This window comes from Oreochromis aureus, linkage group 9 (assembly GCF_013358895.1).
Source record: "Oreochromis aureus strain Israel breed Guangdong linkage group 9, ZZ_aureus, whole genome shotgun sequence".
In the NCBI taxonomy this organism is placed as follows: domain Eukaryota; kingdom Metazoa; phylum Chordata; class Actinopteri; order Cichliformes; family Cichlidae; genus Oreochromis; species Oreochromis aureus.
Window position 1 is genome coordinate 34,374,550 of NC_052950.1, and position 19,818 is coordinate 34,394,367.

The window sequence follows — 19,818 nt, forward strand, 5'->3', positions numbered from 1 at the left end:
TTTTAACCTGTCCCGTTTGGTTCTTTTGCCATCAGAATTATTGTCTAAAGGCGAAGAAAGATGCCCAACGGATTTACTTTACCAAATGGACCATCCCAGCCTTGCCGTAATGGTCCATTTGATTCAGCTTTTATTGTTTATTTTATTTTCACTTGCTGAATACGGGACAGACTTGACTGGGGAAAGAAAGGGAGAAAGAAAGAGGAAAGAAAAAAAAAAAAAAAAAAACCTGAGAAGAGGGACGGGGAAAAGGGCAAAAACAAAACCAACAGAATAAGCAGACAAAAAAATACATATATCGATCACCTGGATCACCTGTTGAGAAAGAAAAAAGAAAGCAAGCAGAAGAAAACGAGAGTAATAAACAAGATCACAATGATATATGGGAATATGACAGTAAATACTAAATATTAAACATTATTGTGCAGCACGTGAGATCGACAGCGCACAGTGTGCTTTGAGGTAGGAGCCAAAAAGGGTGTAGTTTGTGTGTGTGACCACCCGTGTGTGCACCTGTGAGCATGAACGCGCTTGTTTTTAAAAGGTTCCTTCATGTAATGATCTGCTAGAGGGTGTGGGGGGCCACTGCCCCGACCTCCAGGGCATGAAGCAGGTATGGAGGAGATCAAAACTCCAGACATCCAGAGGCCCCCAGAACACAAGAGACCAAGGAAGACCAACAGAGGGGCAGCCGCGCCACTATACCAGAAAGAGCTGAGGAGAGTCCCAGATGAGGGGTCACTCAGCAGCCGCGGAGCAGAAGCCAGGGGGGGTTGCAGTGACGTGCCCGTGAGCTCCGCCGGCAGCCAGCTGTGCCTGAGTGACCGAGCCCCGGGCCGAGAGGCCAAGGGCACCCCATCCCCGAAGTGGCCCGAGCGAGCCCCAGGCTCCATGCCCCGATAAGCAGCCGCCAAGGAGTGGGCCGGTGGGTACCTGGGCGCCCACCCCCGGACACAAAGAACCACCAACGCACCGATGTCTGAGGGCGTCTGCCACCGGCAGGGGAAGTGGTGGGGGGAGATGGGCCTCCAAACCTTGGAGGGCTGGGTGGATATTTTCTAAAACTCCGTTTTTGCATTTACGTGTGGACGAGAAAAACGGAGAAAACGCAGTGTCAAAGGTGTGCGCCTTTTTTGACGTCACAGTGTGCGCCACGTTATTGTTTCGGTGAAATGAATTTCTACAATACTGTTACTGTTAATTGTACTCTCTGCAGTGTTTAAATGCTTACATATACACACACAGTTACTGTCCCTTCATATATACGACTCGGTTCTGCTTCTATGCCCCATCTTTGTTTACTTTTTCCCACCGAGGCTTCTAGACTTCTGATTGGCCAACATTTCTACACGGTTAGGAATATAGCGCCACCTGCTGCTTTGGCATGTTCCTAGCAGCGTTTTCCTTCATTTCTGCCTTTACGTGTGGACGGGATTATTTTTTAAAACGAAAACGGAAAATCTCCGTTTTCAAAAATACCCGGGTACGTGTGGACATAGCCTTGGAAAATCTCTCAGTGAGCGCCACCGTGTCTGTGTCTAAAGTAGTAAAGTCAGCCTGTCAGGAACTTTACCTGACAGGCTGAACTGAGGGCATCAAGGCCCACGGATCGTGAGCTGTGCGTCATCACGCAGTGGGCGGAGCTGCGTGCCACCGCGGAAGCCACCCCGTCATCAGCCTGTCAGCCCTCTTTCCTTAAGCGAAAACTGTTTCTTCTTCTTTTCTCTTTCTTTTTTCAGCCCACCCGCTTCGTTTGGACCCCCGAGGCCTCGGCTCTGTCATCCCGGTCAAAATGCTCTCACAGAGGTTAGTGACTTAAAAAAAAAAAGGCTCATACACAGCTGTCTCTGCGGCGTCCGCGCCGTTAGTGACCTAACTATAGCGGGGGAAGCGAAGCAGCGATAAACACCGATTTGTGATGGTGCTTTCTCTGTTATAACTTCAGTGGTGTGTAAATGAAGAGTGATTAGTTAACCAAGCCCATAGAGGGCGGGGTTTGTTTCCACGAAGGGTGTGTCTGCAGGAAATACAGACAGAGAGCAAATCAGGAGGCCTCACACAGGATAAACACCAAAGTTAAGATATTACAGCTACACAGGCGAGTTCAGAAAACTCTACGCAGTTTACACTGCTACATGTGCTTTATAAATAAGTAATAACGTCAAAATGAGCACTACGAAGTGCTTCACATGCACATTATACACATAATATTAATAAAAACAGAAATGGCCGAAACATTATCAGTTAAAATGTTTGATTTTAAAAAGACGTGAGTGCTAGTTCTTCGTTTCACCCTCCTCTGTCACTCCAGCCCTTTGCATGTCCCCCTCTTCACATGTCCAAACACTCATCCTGAGCTGTGTCTCTAATTACTAATCATAACTAATCCCATTCATCCAGCTCACTCCCAGTGAGAATCTGAGCATCTTCAACTCCTCTTTCCACCTTTTTTGTCAGCACCACTGTCTCCAAACTACAGATCATAACAGGTCTCACTACCATTTTATAAACCTTCCCTTCTCTCTTGCTGCTTTCCTTTCCATCCTTCCTCAGCTCTCCTGTTTGCTGTCTGTTACAAGACTTGAGTGTAACACAAAGAGTAAAAATCAGTGAGACTTTGTAGTTATAAATAAAGTGGAAAATTAATATAAAAAAGATTCAAGTTAAAGATGTAAAATCTGTAAGAAAAAGACTGAGAAAGACCAACAATATAAATAAAACTTCAGAGAGTGTTTAAAAAGATCCCGATGTTCTGATATTGAAAGTTATTTTAAGTTAGACTGTTTTCTTGGATTTGCTAAATGTTTAAATATGCGATTGTAACTCTCTGGTGCCACCTTAAAACCTGTAATCGGTAGTAGGACATGATGTCGTCAGTAAACAGGAAGTAAGTCTGTGAATTAAGGAGAAGGCATGTGCAGCATGGTGGCCTTAGTCAGACAAATCCAGTGACATCCACATACATCCTTTGCCTTTGGTAGCATTGTGGGTATGTACAAACTTGTTTTATATTTTATGTGCATGTATAGACCACTTTCTTTCAAGTAAGTTCATTTTTCTATAAGTTTAATGATGATGCAATCTTATGCAGTTTACGCTAGCAATCGCTTATGGAGCTAGTTAAAGGGGAACGATAAACGAATTGGAGGCATTCATTGTAGCAAGACTTGTTAAAATCATAATTTGATGTTTGAATTTGAGTTAAAAAGGGAAGTAATTCATATGAACAATGCATGTTGACATATTAAAAAAACTGGGTTAATATATTTTCATTGTTATATATGTACAGGCTGAATAAGTACAGTGATTATGCTTTGTACTGTTTGTTACAGTTTCACCTTTCCCTGTGTCAATAAACCTGTGAACCGGGAATCGTGTCGTCAGAGTCTTGATGTGGGGAAGGAGTTTAGCTGACTGCCCAACCATAGCAGAGGCAGTACAGTGAAACCACACTTCCTAGCGGGCAAGATAACGTGGAAACGCCGACAGATGGTAGGGAGACCATCATCACAATCAACTAATGGACAATTAGCACATCTGAGCAGAGATTCGCTAAGAAATTGTTTAATCCAAGTCAGAAGAAACAACCATGTCAAAAACGCACTCAAGACGCTCCTTCTGTGCACTCCTGTGCATCATCAGCTGGGTCTGCTGCAGCCAAGGCACGAGCACGTGCAGAAGCAGCAAAGGCTCGTCTTTCTTATGCTGAGGAGGAAATAAACCTAAAACTAGAAAAGGCTAAATTGGAAGCCTCAATGCAAATGCTAGAATATAAGAAAGAAACTGCTGCAGCCATTGCGGAGGCAGAAGTGCTAGAAGCTGCAGCTGATATCAATAGTGAAAGACGTGGTTGTGACCTTGTACTAGATTCCGACCCTCTAGAAACTACTCAACGGACACAACAGTATGTTGCGGACCAAGGCAAAGTATCAGAGACAGAGCATCAGCGGCATGAAAGTGTTACGCCAATAAAATCAGAGCCATTCCCCAGCTCACATGGAGTTCAGATCTGTAAGGAAGATGTTCACGAGCCACGACAAGTAAGATTTGAACACAGTTTTGATACTCCAACCCGAATCTCGGATCTCAAAATGACTATAGTGGTGCATTTTCCTCAGCCTATCCCATTTCTCCTAACGCCAGCTATAGCAGCCCCAACCCAAATGATTTTGTGAGATATCTTGCACGCCGTGAACTTGTGTCTACAGGCTTACTTCAATTTAATGACAAGCCACAGAATTATCAGAGCCTGGAAACGCTCATTTCTATCTGCAACCAGTGGCTTAGATTTGACTGCGAGTGAAGAGATGGATCTTCTTTTAAAGTGGCTTGGCAAGGAGTCAAAAGAACACGCAGAGCAGATCAGAGCAATTCATGTCAATCATCCAGGAGCTGGGCTGGATATGATATGGGAAAGACTCGATAGAACCTACGGCTCAACAGAGGCAATAGAGGATTCTCTCTTCAAGCGCATTGACACATTTCCAAAGGTAGGAAATCGAGACTATGCTAAGTTAACAAAGTTGAGTGATCTTCTGATGGAACTTCTTTCGCTAAGGATGAAGGAGACCTACCTGGACTTTCATTCCTTGACACAGCAAGAGGTGTCAACCCAATCGTGCAGAAGCTCCCCTTTCGTCTGCAAGAAAAGTGGGCTTCAGCTGGCGCATCGTACAAACGGCGAGAGCATGTGCCGTATCCGCCCTTTACCTTTTTTGTAGAGTTTGTTAGCCAGGAGGCTAGCATTGCCAATGATCCAAGCTTCAACTTCATCACTCAGACAGACATCAGCCCCAGGACTGAAAAGTTAGCGTGGCAGCCAAACAAGCATAGAGAAATCTCAGTCTGTAAAATGGACGTATCCTCCAGAGCTAGTTCTTATTCTAGTAAATTTTCATCAAAGCTTGATGATTGTGAAAAAGTATGCCCCATTCATGGGAAACCACACCCATTACGCAAATGTCGTGCATTCAGAGAAAAACCGATTGAAGAGCGCAAGATGTTCTTGAAGGAGCACAATTTGTGTTTCAAATGCTGTTCAGCATCATCGCACCTTGCTAGGGATTGCAAGGTCAAAGTGCAGTGTTCTGAGTGCAAAAGTGAAAGGCACAACACAGCTCTACATCCAGGGCCTGCACCTTGGATAGAAGTGAAGGACCCTGCTCCAGACCATGGCGGGAGGAAGTTGAAACTTTGCCTCAATCGGACATCACAGCCAAATGCACAAAGGTTTGCGGGGAGATCTGATGGACCCATCCTGTTCCAAAATATGCCTCGTGAAGGTATACCCAGCTGGGAACAGAGAAAAGCAGTGAAGCTGTATGCAATTTTGGATGAGCAAAGTAACAGGTCGTTAGTTCGCTCACAGTTTTTTTTGAAGTGTTTGGTGACAAAAGCCCAAGTGCGCCATACATACTGAGAACATGTGCAGGAGTAAAAGAATCATCAGGTAGGAGGGCAAGTGGCTATGAGCTGGAATCTCTTGATGGGACTGTCCGCATTCCATTACCCAGTCTCACAGAATGCAATGAAATTCCCAACAACAGGGATGAGATTCCAACCCTGATGTCGCTCTTCATCATGCACATTTAAAGTCACTGGCACACCTCATCCCAGATCTGGACCCAAATGCCCAGATCATGCTTCTCTTAGGGCGGGGACGTTATCAGAGTACATAAAGTCCGCAAACAGGTGAATGGTTCACACAACCAGCCCTATGCTCAGAAGTTAGATCTGGGGTGGGTTGTTGTGGGCAACGTGTGTCTCGGCAGTGTCCATAGGCCATCAGCAATCAGCTCCTTCTATACAAATACCACAGAGCTGCGAAGGCCATCTATCTTTAACCCATGCCCTAATGTGTTTTGTGTTAAAGAAAGGTACAGCGCCATCCAGGTTGCAGACCATCTTCCAACATGTTCTGAACAAGAGTCCACCTGTGATGTTGACCATCTTGGATGCAATGTGTTCAAGAGGACCAAAGAGGATAACCAAGTTGCTCCTTCGATTCAGGACGCTTCATTCATGAAAATAATGAAGGATGGACTACAGAAAGACACAAATAACAGCTGGGTAGCCCTTTACCCTTCAAGAGTCCACGTCAGCAGCTTCCTAACAACAGGCCTCAGGCACTGAAGCGTCTCAAGTCTCTCATTCACAACTTTGAGAGGAAGCCTGAAATGAGGGAACACTTCCTTAGCTTCATGGAACAGATGTTTAAAAATGGTCATGCAGAGTTGGCTCCTCCGTTGGGTGAGGAGGAAGAGCGATGGTATTTACCAACATTCGTGTGTACCATCCCAAGAAACCCAAGAAGATCAGAATAGTTTTTGACTCCAGTGCTCGATTCAATGGTGTGTCACTCAATGATGTGCTGTTGACGGGCCTGACCTGAACAACACACTGCTGGGTGTATTGATGCGCTTTAGAAAGGAAGCTGTTGCATTCTCAGCAGACATAGAACAAATGTTCTACTCTTTCTTGGTCAGAGAAGAGGACAGAAACTTCTTGAGGTTTCTATGGTTCCGTGATAATGACCTCTCCAAAGATATCGTGGACTACCGCATGACAGTCCACGTGTTCGAAATAGCCCCTCGCCTGCAGTGGCTATTTACGGCCTGCATCAATCCGTTCAGGTCAGTGAGTTCCATATTGACCCTGATGTAAAGCATTTTGTGATGCGAGACTTTTATGTAGATGATGGATTGAAGTCTCTGCCTACAGTCGAAGCAGCTATCAACTTGTTAAAGAAGACACAGGATGTCCTCTCCAGGTCTAACCTGAGGCTGCATAAGATCGCAGCAAACAAGAAGGAGGTCATGAGAGCCTTTCCTTCAGGAGACTATGCAAGTGACCTTAAAGATCTTGACCTCGATGCAGACACAGTACCGATGCAGCGCAGTCTCGGGCTCAACTGGAACCTTCAAACAGATTGCTTTGTCTTCAGTGTCTCCCAGGAGACAAAACCTTATACTACCGAGGAGTCTTATCTATCATTAACAGTCTCTACGACCCTCTTGGGTTTGTAGCACCAGTTGTAATACAAGGCAAGGCCATTCTGCGAGAGCTCACTGCTGAGAATGGTGACTGGGATGTGCCATTACCTCGAGACAAGGAGGAAGCTTGGACCTCGTGGAGAGCTTCACTGACAGAGTTGTCAAGTCTGATGATACCCAGACCCTACACTGAAACTTCACCATCGACAGCTGTCAACAGAGAATTGTGTGTTTTCTCTGACGCTTCAACAAAAGCTATTGCTGCAGTAGCATATCTTAGAGTCACAGACACTGCTGGAAAACATCATGTGGGGTTCGTCATGGGAAAGGCCAAGCTGGCACCTCGTCCAGAGCACACAATCCCGAGATTAGAGCTCTGTGCAGCAGTACTGGCTGTTGAGTTGTCAGACCTGATCTCAGCAGAACTTGATCTTCAGCTTAATGCTGTGACTTATTACACAGATAGTAAGGTGGTTCTGGGCTACATTTGCAATGAGACCAGGCGTTTTTATGTGTAATGTAAGTAATCGGGTCCCGCGCATTCGAAGATCCTCCAGTCCACGCCAGTGGCGCTTACGTGGCCACAAACCAGAACCCTGCAGACCATGCAACACGTTCGGTTGCTGCGGGCACTTTAAAAGACACCAACTGGCTTAGTGGACCCAGGTTTCTGTCCAAACCAGAGCAAGATGTCCCTGACATCACCTTTGATCTTGTGGACCCAGGTTTGGATCCAGACATCCGACCGCTTGTGTCCACATTAAGCACTGCCACAGCATCCAAGCAACTTGGGTCCCAACGATTCACCAAGTTTTCTTCGTGGCGGTCACTGACTCGTGCAATCACCCATCTGAAACATATTGCCAGTTGTTACAACATGATCACAACAAACAAACCTTGTAAGGGCTGGCATCTTTGCAAGACAGGATTTAGTGTTGAGGAATCCACCCAAGCCTCAGACATCATCATTCGAACAGTCCAAGAAGAGGTTTATGGCGAGGAGATCAAATGTATCATAATACACAAAGAGGTTCCCAGAAGTAGTCCTCTGAAAAGCCTCGATCCCTTTATTGATGCACATGGCCTACTAAGAGTCGGAGGTCGTCTTCACTATTCGAGTCTTGCTCAGAGTGAGAAGACTCCTGTGATTATTCCAGGCAATCATCATATTGCAACCCTGCTCATTAGACAGTACCACGAACAAGTTCACCATCAAGGGCGTCTCTTTACGGAAGGGGCTGTCCGTGCAGCTGGGTTTTGGATAGTTGGTGGCAAGAGAAAAGTGAGCAGCATCATCTACCGATGTGTGACATGCAGAAGACTCAGAGCTCCAGTAAGCTGCCAAAAATGGCCAGCCTTCCGGCAGATCGTCTCTCAACAGACCCTCCTTCACAAATGTTGGCCTTGATGTGTTTGGTCCTTGGAGTGTTTCTGCACGCCCGGACTAGAGGAGGCCTCTCACACAGCAAAAGGTGGGCCGTGATTTTCACATGTATGAGCGTAAGAGCCGTACATATCGAAGTCATAGAATCTCTCGACACGTCCAGCTTTATCAACGCATTGAGGCGGTTTCTAGCAGTTAGAGGGCGGTCAAAAGTATTCGATCAGACAGAGGCACTAACTTTGTGGGTGCTTGTCAGGCCTTGAAGATACCTTCTAACATCGACCACAATGGTGTCAAGTCTTACCTGTCAGCCCAAGGATGCTCTTGGACATTCAACCCTCCACATGCCTCCCACTTTGGTGGAACGTGGAAAGGATGATTGGTCTGGCCAGGAGGATTCTTGACTCCATGTTCCTCCAGCTCAAGGGCAGCTTACCCATGAAGTGTTGGTAACTTTCATGGCAGAAGTAGCAGGCATCATTAATGCCCGGCCTCTTGTTCCTGTAACAACTGACCCCGACAACTCATTCATTCTTACACCAGCTGCTCTTCTAACACAGAAGGTAAACTGTGTTCCTGCTCCTCCAGGAGAGTTTGGACCCTCTGACCTCTACAAGCATCAGTGGAGACAAGTCCAGCACCTGTCCAACACCTTCTGGGACAGGTGGCGCAAGCAGTTCCTTCCAACATTGCAATCACGTAGGAAGTGGCAGTCATCTAACCCAAACATTAAGTCAGGGATGTTGTTCTCCTCAAGGACAGCCAAGTACAAAGAAATAAGTGGCCACTTGGTCTGGTAACACAGACCTTCCAAAGCAAAGATGGTAAAGTTCGCCAGGTCGAGGTCAAGGTCATCAAGCCAGGAGGAGAAACATTGTTTGTGAGACCAATTACAGAAATAGTACTTCTTCTGGCTTCAGATGTCTAGATGTTGAACTGTCATTGACAAAGTGTGGTGGCGTTAATCACGCCAGGCGGGGAGTGTTCTGATATTGAAAGTTATTTTAAGTTAGACTGTTTTCTTGGATTTGCTAAATGTTTAAATATGCGATTGTAACTCTCTGGTGCCACCTTAAAACCTGTAATCGGTAGTAGGACATGATGTCGTCAGTAAACAGGAAGTAAGTCTGTGAATTAAGGAGAAGGCATGTGCAGCATGGTGGCCTTAGTCAGACAAATCCAGTGACATCCACATACATCCTTTGCCTTTGGTAGCATTGTGGGTATGTACAAACTTGTTTTATATTTTATGTGCATGTATAGACCACTTTCTTTCAAGTAAGTTCATTTTCTATAAGTTTAATGATGATGCAATCTTATGCAGTTTACGCTAGCAATCGCTTATGGAGCTAGTTAAAGGGGAACGATAAACGAATTGGAGGCATTCATTGTAGCAAGACTTGTTAAAATCATAATTTGATGTTTGAATTTGAGTTAAAAAGGGAAGTAATTCATATGAACAATGCATGTTGACATATTAAAAAAACTGGGTTAATATATTTTCATTGTTATATATGTACAGGCTGAATAAGTACAGTGATTATGCTTTGTACTGTTTGTTACAGTTTCACCTTTCCCTGTGTCAATAAACCTGTGAACCGGGAATCGTGTCGTCAGAGTCTTGATGTGGGGAAGGAGTTTAGCTGACTGCCCAACCATAGCAGAGGCAGTACACCCGATGAAGAAAGCTGAAGGCCCTCAGGCAGGTCCTTCGACAGCCGAGGGGCACTGATGAAACCAAACAGAGATTCAGGGTTTCTTCTACACAGAGGAACTTTTGTGGATTTGGTCAGAGTCAAAGAAACAATCAGCTATGTAATAAAGTTACTTTTTAAATTCCTTTGTCATAAGAGTTGTGTACTTTTTGTTATTCATGCACAGATTGCTGCTAATCCAGGTAACACAGACTCACTGACGTTACTGTTCATGATAACTGTCCTGTGACCCAATCTAACAATAATAAAGATCATTTAATGTACTCTTATTTTTAAAAATTGCATTTTAATCTCATAGAGATTACATTAAAAAAAGATGCTCAGAAAGTGGACGTGCAGTAACGAGCTATAAATATGAATAAGCTGCAGAGAGTCACGCTCCTCTCATGCGGGAGCGGTAACAGTCAGTCTGATCAGCTGTTCGGGTTCTAAACAGCTCACACGCACAGCCTGAAATAGAGGGAGCTGGTATGTGTGCCTGTAACAGGACTTGGTTGTCTCAGGAGTTTTTCTGTGTCATCATCGTGCTTGCTTCAGGTTTCTGCTGCTGCGGTCGGCCGCGTCCTTCACGAGGAGGTCGTTCTGCACGGGAGGAGCGTTGAAACAGGGGAAACAGGGAAAGGCACCTGACATGATCGAGGGTAAGAAAGCAAATGCACTTCCTGTTTCACATCACCTGATTTAACAACAAGAACACAGCAGAGCAAAGAGTGAAGTAACACATATCAAATCAGAGATGTGATGGAACATTTTACAAACATGAAGCTAATATGAAGACAATGCAAATGTCATGTAATATGATGATTATCACGTCTATGATGAGTTCCTGTTGCCACCAGTTGGCGTTATGGCAGTTTAGAGGTCTCCAGGCCTGGACTCTTAGCAATCAGATGATGTTTGTGGCAGATTAGATATTTATACATTTGAGTTATAGCAAATTCTTGTGTTGTGGTGAAACATCGACATTTACAATGACACAACAAACCTTCAATGCAAACTCAAAAGTTTCACAATTACGCATTTGGGAGGTCTTTACATTGAAGTCACCAAAGTTTATTATTTTTATCACTCAATACACTTGAATTTAATGACCTATTTGAGCTTAAAACTATACAAATTGTGAACAGAGCAGGACAACATGTATTACGCCCAAGTATTCAGAGTTTGTTTTAAGTCAATAGAGCAGGGGTGGGCAACTCCAGGCCTCGAGGGCCGGTGTCCTGCAGGTTTTAGATGTGTCCTTGATCCAACACAGCTGATTTAAATGGATAAATTAGCTCCTCAACATGTCTTGAAGTTCTCCAGAGGCCTGGTAATGAACTAATCATGTGATTCAGGTGTGTTGACCCAGGGTGATCTCTAAAACCTGCAGGACACCGGCCCTCGAGGCCTGGAGTTGCCCACACCTGCAATAGAGTAACATTTAGGAATAAGTGCGCAGAGGAAAGTAAAGGCTGTTTGTGACCGCAAAGGTTCACACAAATCTGTAAAAATTAAAATTTGCCCCAAGGCCTGGAAAATAGAAATAAGCTTTTAACAATAAAAGGCCCCAGTTTCTCGTGTGGCCCTTTGGGGAAAATGAATTGCCAGCCCCTGGTTTAAGGTTTTCTCATAGAGGCTTTTTTGTACATCCTGGGATGTTGGATGTGTGTACCTGGTTTCAAAAAGGTTGATGAGAGATAGTGCTGGGACACCATGGAGCCACTTTCCCTCATCTATATGTAAGACCCTTATAATATTGAATATTTTCTCCGGTTTTCAAGCATGTTACATGTGATTTACTTGTGTAAATGATAATAATAAACAAAGCAAGGCCCTAAATAGGACCTGCTGTATCCTTAGTGGAACAAAGTCCCTGCTGTATTCAGGACAGAAGTGTTTTCAGTTTATACATTTGAGTTTATTCTGATTCCGTCCTCCTCCTCTGAGCCCTGTGTGTTTAATTCTTTGTGTTTCTCCACAGGAAATCCACAGTTTCATGTGTCAAATGGTGCGTGTTGGTAAACCAAGATGAATCATAACTATCTGAACTGATGAGCTTATTAACTGTCTTCTAATTTACTCTAATTACATTTTAACTCCTCCCTGCATGTTTCCCCCCACTGTCTTCTAACTGAAGTGCATATCGTTTCAGCTTCTGCTGTTCAGCCTTTTGGTAGAGCTGCATTTTATGTTCAAAAACGTCTCCTCTGGCAGAAATAAACCTTCCTGTAGCAGGAAATCTTCTTCTTCTTCCCTCTGTGGCACTCAGTTTCAGTTTTATGTTTTCTTGCTGTTCAGACGTTGCTGAGCTACAAGCCTCAGATCACATTGTAAAAAAAAAAAGTGATGTATGTAATGGCAGCCTTGAATCTCTAGTGTTCAGATCGTCCTTACATCTGATTCTTCTTCTGTTTTCAGTGCGAAACAGGCTGAGAGAAATTGTGGGAGCTTCCACAAACTGGAGGTAAATGGCATGGTTCACAGTTCAAAATCATCTTTATTTACCTCATGCTGTCTGAAATAAGCTGTTTTAGCTCCTCCCCCTTTAAGACACCTAAGGCTTTTGTGCCTTAGATGAGTATGTTATTGTCATCCTCTCTCTGTGACATCATACAGACCCAACAGTAGAAAAAAACTGTCAAAAACCGTTTGCGTTTTTACACACAGACTGACTGTTGTAACAGTGTATATATGAGAGAAAATAAGGAAAATATAATAGATTCACTTTAAATCTGAATAGAAATCTATTTCTGGTGAAATAAATCTGCTTGTGACTCTCTGCCTGTAAAAGAATCAGTAGCTGGCCTCTACTGAAACATCACAGCATCCTTAATAATTTTTCAGCAAATGTTAAAAACTGCCATTCAGTCAGCAGCCTTTGAATGTAGTAATAAATTGTGCTTTGATAGTTACGTTTTGGAAAGATATAATTGTGCTCAATTTTTTATAATTTTCCTTTTACAGAGTTACTTTTTGAGCAGAGTTTGTTAATTTGCCGTGTGAAAAACTGTCTGGCTGGATACTTGATATTTAGGTTTGTTCTGTTGTTACCTTTAGTAGAGGTCATTCAGTTTTGTCAGACAGCTTTAGTACTGTTAGACGTTCCACAGGGTTCTGCTCTCGGACCCCTGATATTTTATATTTACATGCTAACACTCACTTACATAATTATTTTAAAAAAACCTCAGCATCAGATGTTATTGTATTGCAGATGACACACATATATATGACTCCCGTATTGTTCCTCTCTCATCTCATGTTACTCCTGTAATTTTGTCAGTATATTAACTCTGCTGTAGAATCGTCTTTTGTACTGTAAAGATACTTTGAAAAAAAAAGTCAGATCATTTTTATCTGGAAGAATTTAGAAAAAATGTAAATAATGTATTCATTTCCTCTCTGTTAGACTACTGCTGTTCACTCTTCAGTGCACAGTTGTTAAAGCTTTTATCTTCCAAACCCCTACACACCTAAATCCAACCTTCACCTTCAGTATTTCAAACTGAAGTCTTAAAAATAAAGGTGACTGAGCCTTATTTATTAGCAGTTAGATGACACATTTTTGCTGTTACCAGTAGAGTAACATTGCTGTTACAGTGCTTTGTTATTGCTTTTTTGGTTTAATAAATATGATATAAAAAAATGGTGAGAAAGTGATGTTTTGTGATGCGGTCTCGTCCTCGTCTGCAGCGACCATCAGCAGGCCATGGCGGAGCGTGTCTCACTGTCCTCCATGTTGGCCAAATCTCAGAACGAACTTCCTGCCAAGAGGATGAAGGACAGCTACCTGGAGGTCCACCTGCCCCTGGGCTCTGAGCCACAGCTCAGGGAGAAATATCTGACCTACCACAACACCGTCAGGTAAACACACAGAAAGTGGAGACAGTAAAGTGACAGTAAAGTGTTGGTGTCTGACAGCTGTGATGTCAGCTCAGCAGAGAGTCCCAGTACATTTACCATGAAAGGAAAATCAAGGAGCTACATCACAGTCTGATAAATCCGTGTCTCTGCCATGTGAATGGTGATGGGTTCAGTTACATTCTTTGTATTGGATAAGCAGGAACCCCCAGGGCCAAAAGCTGCACTTCCTCTAATGGCCACTGGAGGCAGGCTCCACAAACGAGTCAGTCCCACTTGTTAAAGTGTCTCTTTACAGTAGAAACAAACTTGTTTACACCATGCTGCAAAAACTTCATAGCTACTGTACTGACTGTTTTTAATGACTCTCCTGTTTAAATGCTTGAAATTGAACCCTGTGTTTGTGCGCAGTCATCAGAAAATGAATGCAGCCTGCTCTCTGAGTAAATGTGCTCCGGTACGTCTGTGCTTCAGTTTTGTCCTTCTAACTGTTTTCTGTCTCATTTCAGGTTTGGCAGAATCCTGGAGGACTTGGACAGTTTAGCAGGTACACAGCAGAGTAGATGATGGGGAACTTCACTCATTCAAGCACTAATTACACAGTTAGGTTCATTTATACTTGGACACTGGCACATGTTTTTTACCTGTTTACTGAAACATGTTCCATTTAGTTATATTATAGACACGGGCATAATGTGTAGACGCTCAGCTTTCAAATTACAGATATTTTATTTTATTTTTCCAATCATGTTTGAGCCCCTGAATTGGAGGGATTTTGTTATCTTTTCATCCAACCCACTGAATTAAAGCTGAAAGTCTGAACTTCAACTGTATCTGAGTCGTTTCAAATTCATTGTGGTAATGTAGAGAACCAAAATTAGAAAAACGTTGTCTCTGTCCAAATATTAATGAACCTAACTGTGATTTCTCCTCTTCTTTTTTTCCCTCAGTCCTCATCTCTTACTCTCACACCTACAACTCGGAACTAAAGAGGTCTCCTCTGTCTATTGTCACCGCCCTGGTGGACAAAATCGGTAAGAGTCTCTCAGGTATAGGGTTCAATACACCACTTTGTTTTGTTTACCACTAATATCTTTGTGTATGTGTGTGTTCTTGGTCAGACATGAGGCAGCACGTCATCTATCCCGACTGCGACATCAAGTTCACAGGTCATGTGACGTGGGTGGGGAAGTCATCCATTGAAGCCAAGATCCACATGTCACAGGTGGGCTCGCCTAACCTACTTACTCGAGTATATGCCATATATACAAAGAGAGTAATTAGATGAAGAGTCTTAACCCTGTTTATGTTTGCTGGTGGTGTAAATAAAAACCAAATGTATGTCTCTCCTGCAGTACCGTGACGGAGCGTACGCCTCCGTTCTGGATGCTACATTCGTCATGGTGGCTCGAGACCCAGGAAACAAGAGGTGTTACAGCATCCTGTACAATTCCAATGCTTTTATTTTGAAAAAACAAACTTTTAGAGAATCCCACTTATAGACGTATCCCAGGGCCCTTTTTTGAAAATCTGACAGTTGTGATCAACAGAACCAAAAGTCATTTTATTTGCCTACAAAACACAGTTTGGGGGTTAATAGGATTAGAGTAACCCTGAAAGTAGTGTTATAGTTTCCATGTTACAGAGGCTGTTAGGGTCAAAGTGACATAATTGTCAGCGCGAAACCTGATCGACTGTCTGAGTATCTTACCACACAGAGATTTAAGAGTTATGATTACTAGAACACTATGAGGGGCTCTCTGCCCAGGCCAGTACTGTATATCTGGATTCTGTCCTCTGCTCGTGTGCTGCCTCTGTACCAAGTCACAAGAAATTTGTCTCAGGAGATTTTGCATTATTAAATTTGTTTGTTTTGGCTCTCTGCATCAAGAAAAGACACTAACATAGTGTTTTCATTGAGGATTAATTATGTCCACGGAAATCATTTTATTTCTCATTTCCTGTGCGGATTTATTTTTGCACAGAGCTTTGCTTCTCAGTCCTAAACGTGGCACGGTAAACACACGGATGTGTTTTCTTCTTGTTTGTTTCTCTCATACTTATTTAATCCTCTGTGTTTCTGCTTCTTTTTCCTTTTCAGGGCAGCGTTTGTAAATCCACTGAAGCCTGAAGGACCCGAGGAAGAACGACTCTTCCAGGAAGGAGAAGGTGAGAGACGATGAAACAATCGCCGCTTTTATGAAGAACTTAGTCTTTGCACGCTGATCTTTATGGTCACTCTCCTCCAGCTAACAAATCCCGCCGTGTGGAGCTGAGCACTGCGTCGCTGCTGAAGGTCGCTCCCACACAAGAGGAGAGGACGGTCGTTCACGGCCTTTTCCTCAACACCCTGGACACCAAGTACGACTGAAGCATCACAGGATATTATGAGGATGTTATATTTGTTTCATCTCCGTTAAATCTCTCTGGATGTTTCTGCTTTTGCAGCACAGTCAGTTTCCGCAGCAGAGTTCTGCCCCCAAACTCAGTGTGGATGGAAGATGCCAAACTGAAAGGACTGGAGATCTGCCATCCTCAGGTGAGAGGACGGATAAATAATAAGAAGGAGAATTAATTTCTACACTGAGGTTCATTTTAGGCTGTGATTTTACAAATCTTGAGTATACGCAAGGTGTGATTGAAAAGTCAGTTTACATAATTTATTTCTGATCACTTTCCCATTCAAGATCATCTTCTCATGCACCTCTAAACTGACTTCAGCCTTTTATGTTATTCCCTGGAAATTTAACCAGGAAAATCGTAGCTTCTGGAGCGCTTTGTACCAAAGCAAGACAATCCGAGTCCACCCGATGTGCTGCTCTGTCATAGCCGGAGACTCGACTCTCTACATCAGCGATGTTCCTCCACATGAAAGACGGCTTATTTTGATCAACAGAAGTTTGAGGTTTGAAGTTTGTGGAGAAAATAAAGAGCGTACAGTGCAAAGCTCAGGACTCAGGGACACGACTTTTAAGGATTCCTGAAAATAGCAGCCATGCTGGAAGCTGTGTAGACCTGCCCGAGGAGATGGTCTTGAAGGGGAGCTTCCTAAAGCTTTTGTAATCACACCTTACATATATATATATATATATGAACTCTGTGGCTACTTTACTTGGATATTTCTTTGAGTTGTGTTTGTTTTTTCCTAAACACCAGCAGCTACGTTTACATGGGGAAAATGGATCTATTGTGGTTTCCAGTTTTGTTTATGTTCCCAGTTTAAACCCAAAATTATTTCAGCTGGAAAACTTAAAAAACTTGTTTCTGTGTTTGTCTTGACCAGGAGAGGAACATCTTTAACAGGATATTTGGAGGTTTTCTGATGAGGAAAGCTTACGAGCTCGGCTGGGCCAACGCCTGCTCCTATGGGTGAGAGATTTAGACTAAGGGTGAATTAAAGAAACGTTCAAAAAATAACTCTGTTGTAAATGTTGTTGCTTCTTGCCGTGTGTTGCAGGGGCTGTCGGCCGAGTCTGGTGGCTGTCGATGATATCCTCTTCCAGAAACCTGTGGAGATTGGATCTTTGCTGATGCTCTCATCGCAGGTCAGAGGATGATAAGCATCTTCTTTATAGGTGGACTACCTGTATGGTTTTCAGAGTTAGTCAGAGGCCAGCCAATGGAAAAAAAGGGAGGAGTTAGATTAAAAAAATGTCAACTATTTCACTGGGGAGCTGGTGGAGACCAAAAATGGAGCTAAAGTAAAGTCATTGTCCTTTAAGAGGACTTTAAGATGATGTGTTTATTTGCTAACTTTTTACACCTACAAGCACTTTTTGTAAAAATTATATCATAGGAACTAGATGGATATTTTTACATGTGTTTTTGTGACTGAAATTAGACCAAGAATGAAGATGTCATGAACTGAATTATTGGAGGTCACCTCTACTGCTCCATATTGTTATACTTGGACTTTGTTAGAGAAGCTTTGGATGATTCAAAGTTCAAAATAATCCTTATTTTTCTGACACCTTGGAGCAGCCTCTCAATCAGTCCTGTCTCTGAAACTGGCCCTTTTAGCCCCTCCTCCTTTAAACAAACTTTCCTCTGATTGGCTAAACAAGAATTTTGCAGCAGGTTTCTCTGTGTCCACCTTTAATATGAACATCCACCACTGAAACAGGAGACCTGAGACAAAAAATAAGGAAAATAAATACATGAACAAGATAAATGATGATTTTTATGCCTTTTTTGTGCTTCAGCTGTTTGTATCTTTGTGTTTCAGGTGTGTTACACTCAGGGGACGTACATCCAGGTCAGAGTTCACAGCGAGGTGTTTGACCCGCTGACCCGACAGCACAACACCACCAACATCTTCCACTTCACCTTCACTTCAGACCGCGATGTCCCCAACATCATGCCCAAGACTTATGGAGGTGAGCCGGTGCAGACAGGAAACAGTAAAAAAAATAAAAAAATCAGATTTATATACATGTCAGTAAGTTCCTTTCAAAATAAATCAAATACACTTTCATATTCAGTGCCGAAAGAAATCAACTTTTAAAAAGGTTCTTAAATGTTAATTTAGCTGCTGGTTTTTATGATCACGCTTTCGTTGCTCGGCACTTCTCACTTTGACTCTTTTCTACTGAGACACTGTGTCACGTCTCAAAAACTAGGAATAGTAGATTTTTTAGCAGAATTTTCAGGTTTTTTTCAGGTTTCCATGACAACCTGTTGCATTTTTATTACTCACTGGGTGCAACGTATGCTGGCAGGTTAATCTACAGGTGACCCATGATGTTAGCTCCTCCACAGCCACTGAATAAAAGCCAGACTTTTAAAAAAAATCCTGCCGTGTAGAGTTAAAAATGCTGCAGAGTTTCACATCAAATGAAACACCTGGTCATCCTACAAACAGGTGAAACTGCCAGCTTTCAGAGAAAACATGATGTTTATCCTTTGACTTGTTCTGTATTGAAAGATTAAACTGAAAGGAAGATGTTGATGTTTTGTGTGTCTGACAGAGTCGATGCTGTACCTCGACGGAAAGAGACACTTTGACCAAACCGTGGCGTGCTGAGACGTCAAACTCACGACCTGCTGAAGCTTTTCAGCACCCAAACGCCGAACTCCAAGTGTTTCAGTGTTGATGAGAATAATGAATGAATGCGGTTCTGACATGCTTTTATATCACGGTTCTGAATTTTAAACAACCCACGCGGTCACTTTGTTTGAATCCTGTTGCTTCAATCGATCTGGAGGTTTACATTTTGGTGTGTTTGATGCACTACAGCAGAAGAAAAAGATGCTTTTTTCTATGTTTATCTATTTTATACTCCTATTGTTTTTCTCGCTTGTACCAGTCAGCGTTTACAGCCTCTCAACTGTCATGTGTAAATGCTCCAGCCTTTCTCATTGCTTCATAACCTCATTTACTTCCGACTCCTCGGTGTTACAATACAGCATGTTACATTTTCATATCTCACTGTTGCTTACACGCACAAACAGGTTTTCTTTTTTACACTTTATTCTGATGCTGCTGCAAAAAGAACGAGGGTGTCAATTTTCTGGCCTTAACTGGTGTATTTACTCGAATGCAATAAAAAAAGTTTTATTTATCTCGGTGTTACAGTTATTCCTGTGTGTTTGTGTTTATTTTATTCGTACAGCTGATGCTCGATCACTGGTTAATTTTGCCACATAAATATGAGAAACCAGCAGCTTTGCCTTGTTAACACAGCAGCGTTTTTTATTTTGACATGTTTAACCTCTTGGTTTGCAGTAAATAATGTTTGTGACAATGGCCTGACGTATAATATTCACCAACATTTCGGTAAAGATAACCACATATGAATGCTAGCTTTTTGTTGACCTTTATTTTCTGTTTGTTTACATCTATGATCTATAAAGTGCACAACTAAGGAAACCTCAAAACAGGGTTAAA

General features: G+C 42.9%; 1 protein-coding gene across 5 annotated transcripts; it reads left to right on the forward strand.

Annotated features, from left to right (window-relative positions):
• Positions 1-1,638: 1,638 nt before the first annotated feature.
• acot9.1 (acyl-CoA thioesterase 9, tandem duplicate 1) lies at positions 1,639-19,492 on the forward strand. Of its 5 annotated transcripts, none has more exons than XM_039616992.1 (18): positions 1,650-1,806; positions 3,333-3,492; positions 9,942-10,191; positions 10,629-10,732; positions 12,055-12,081; positions 12,492-12,537; positions 13,764-13,934; positions 14,441-14,478; positions 14,882-14,965; positions 15,053-15,156; positions 15,287-15,360; positions 16,033-16,100; positions 16,181-16,292; positions 16,380-16,470; positions 17,215-17,300; positions 17,389-17,476; positions 18,157-18,307; positions 18,899-19,492. In XM_039616992.1, coding segments are annotated over exons 3-18 (1,302 nt in total). In that variant the 5' UTR covers positions 1,650-1,806; positions 3,333-3,492; positions 9,942-10,189; the 3' UTR covers positions 18,955-19,492. The 5 variants fall into 5 exon arrangements, with proteins under 5 accessions (XP_031582649.1, XP_039472926.1, XP_039472925.1 ...); XM_039616991.1 differs by lacking the exon at positions 1,650-1,806 and adding an exon at positions 1,832-2,989; XM_039616993.1 differs by lacking the exons at positions 1,650-1,806; positions 3,333-3,492 and adding an exon at positions 9,125-9,599.
• Positions 19,493-19,818: the final 326 nt, after the last annotated feature.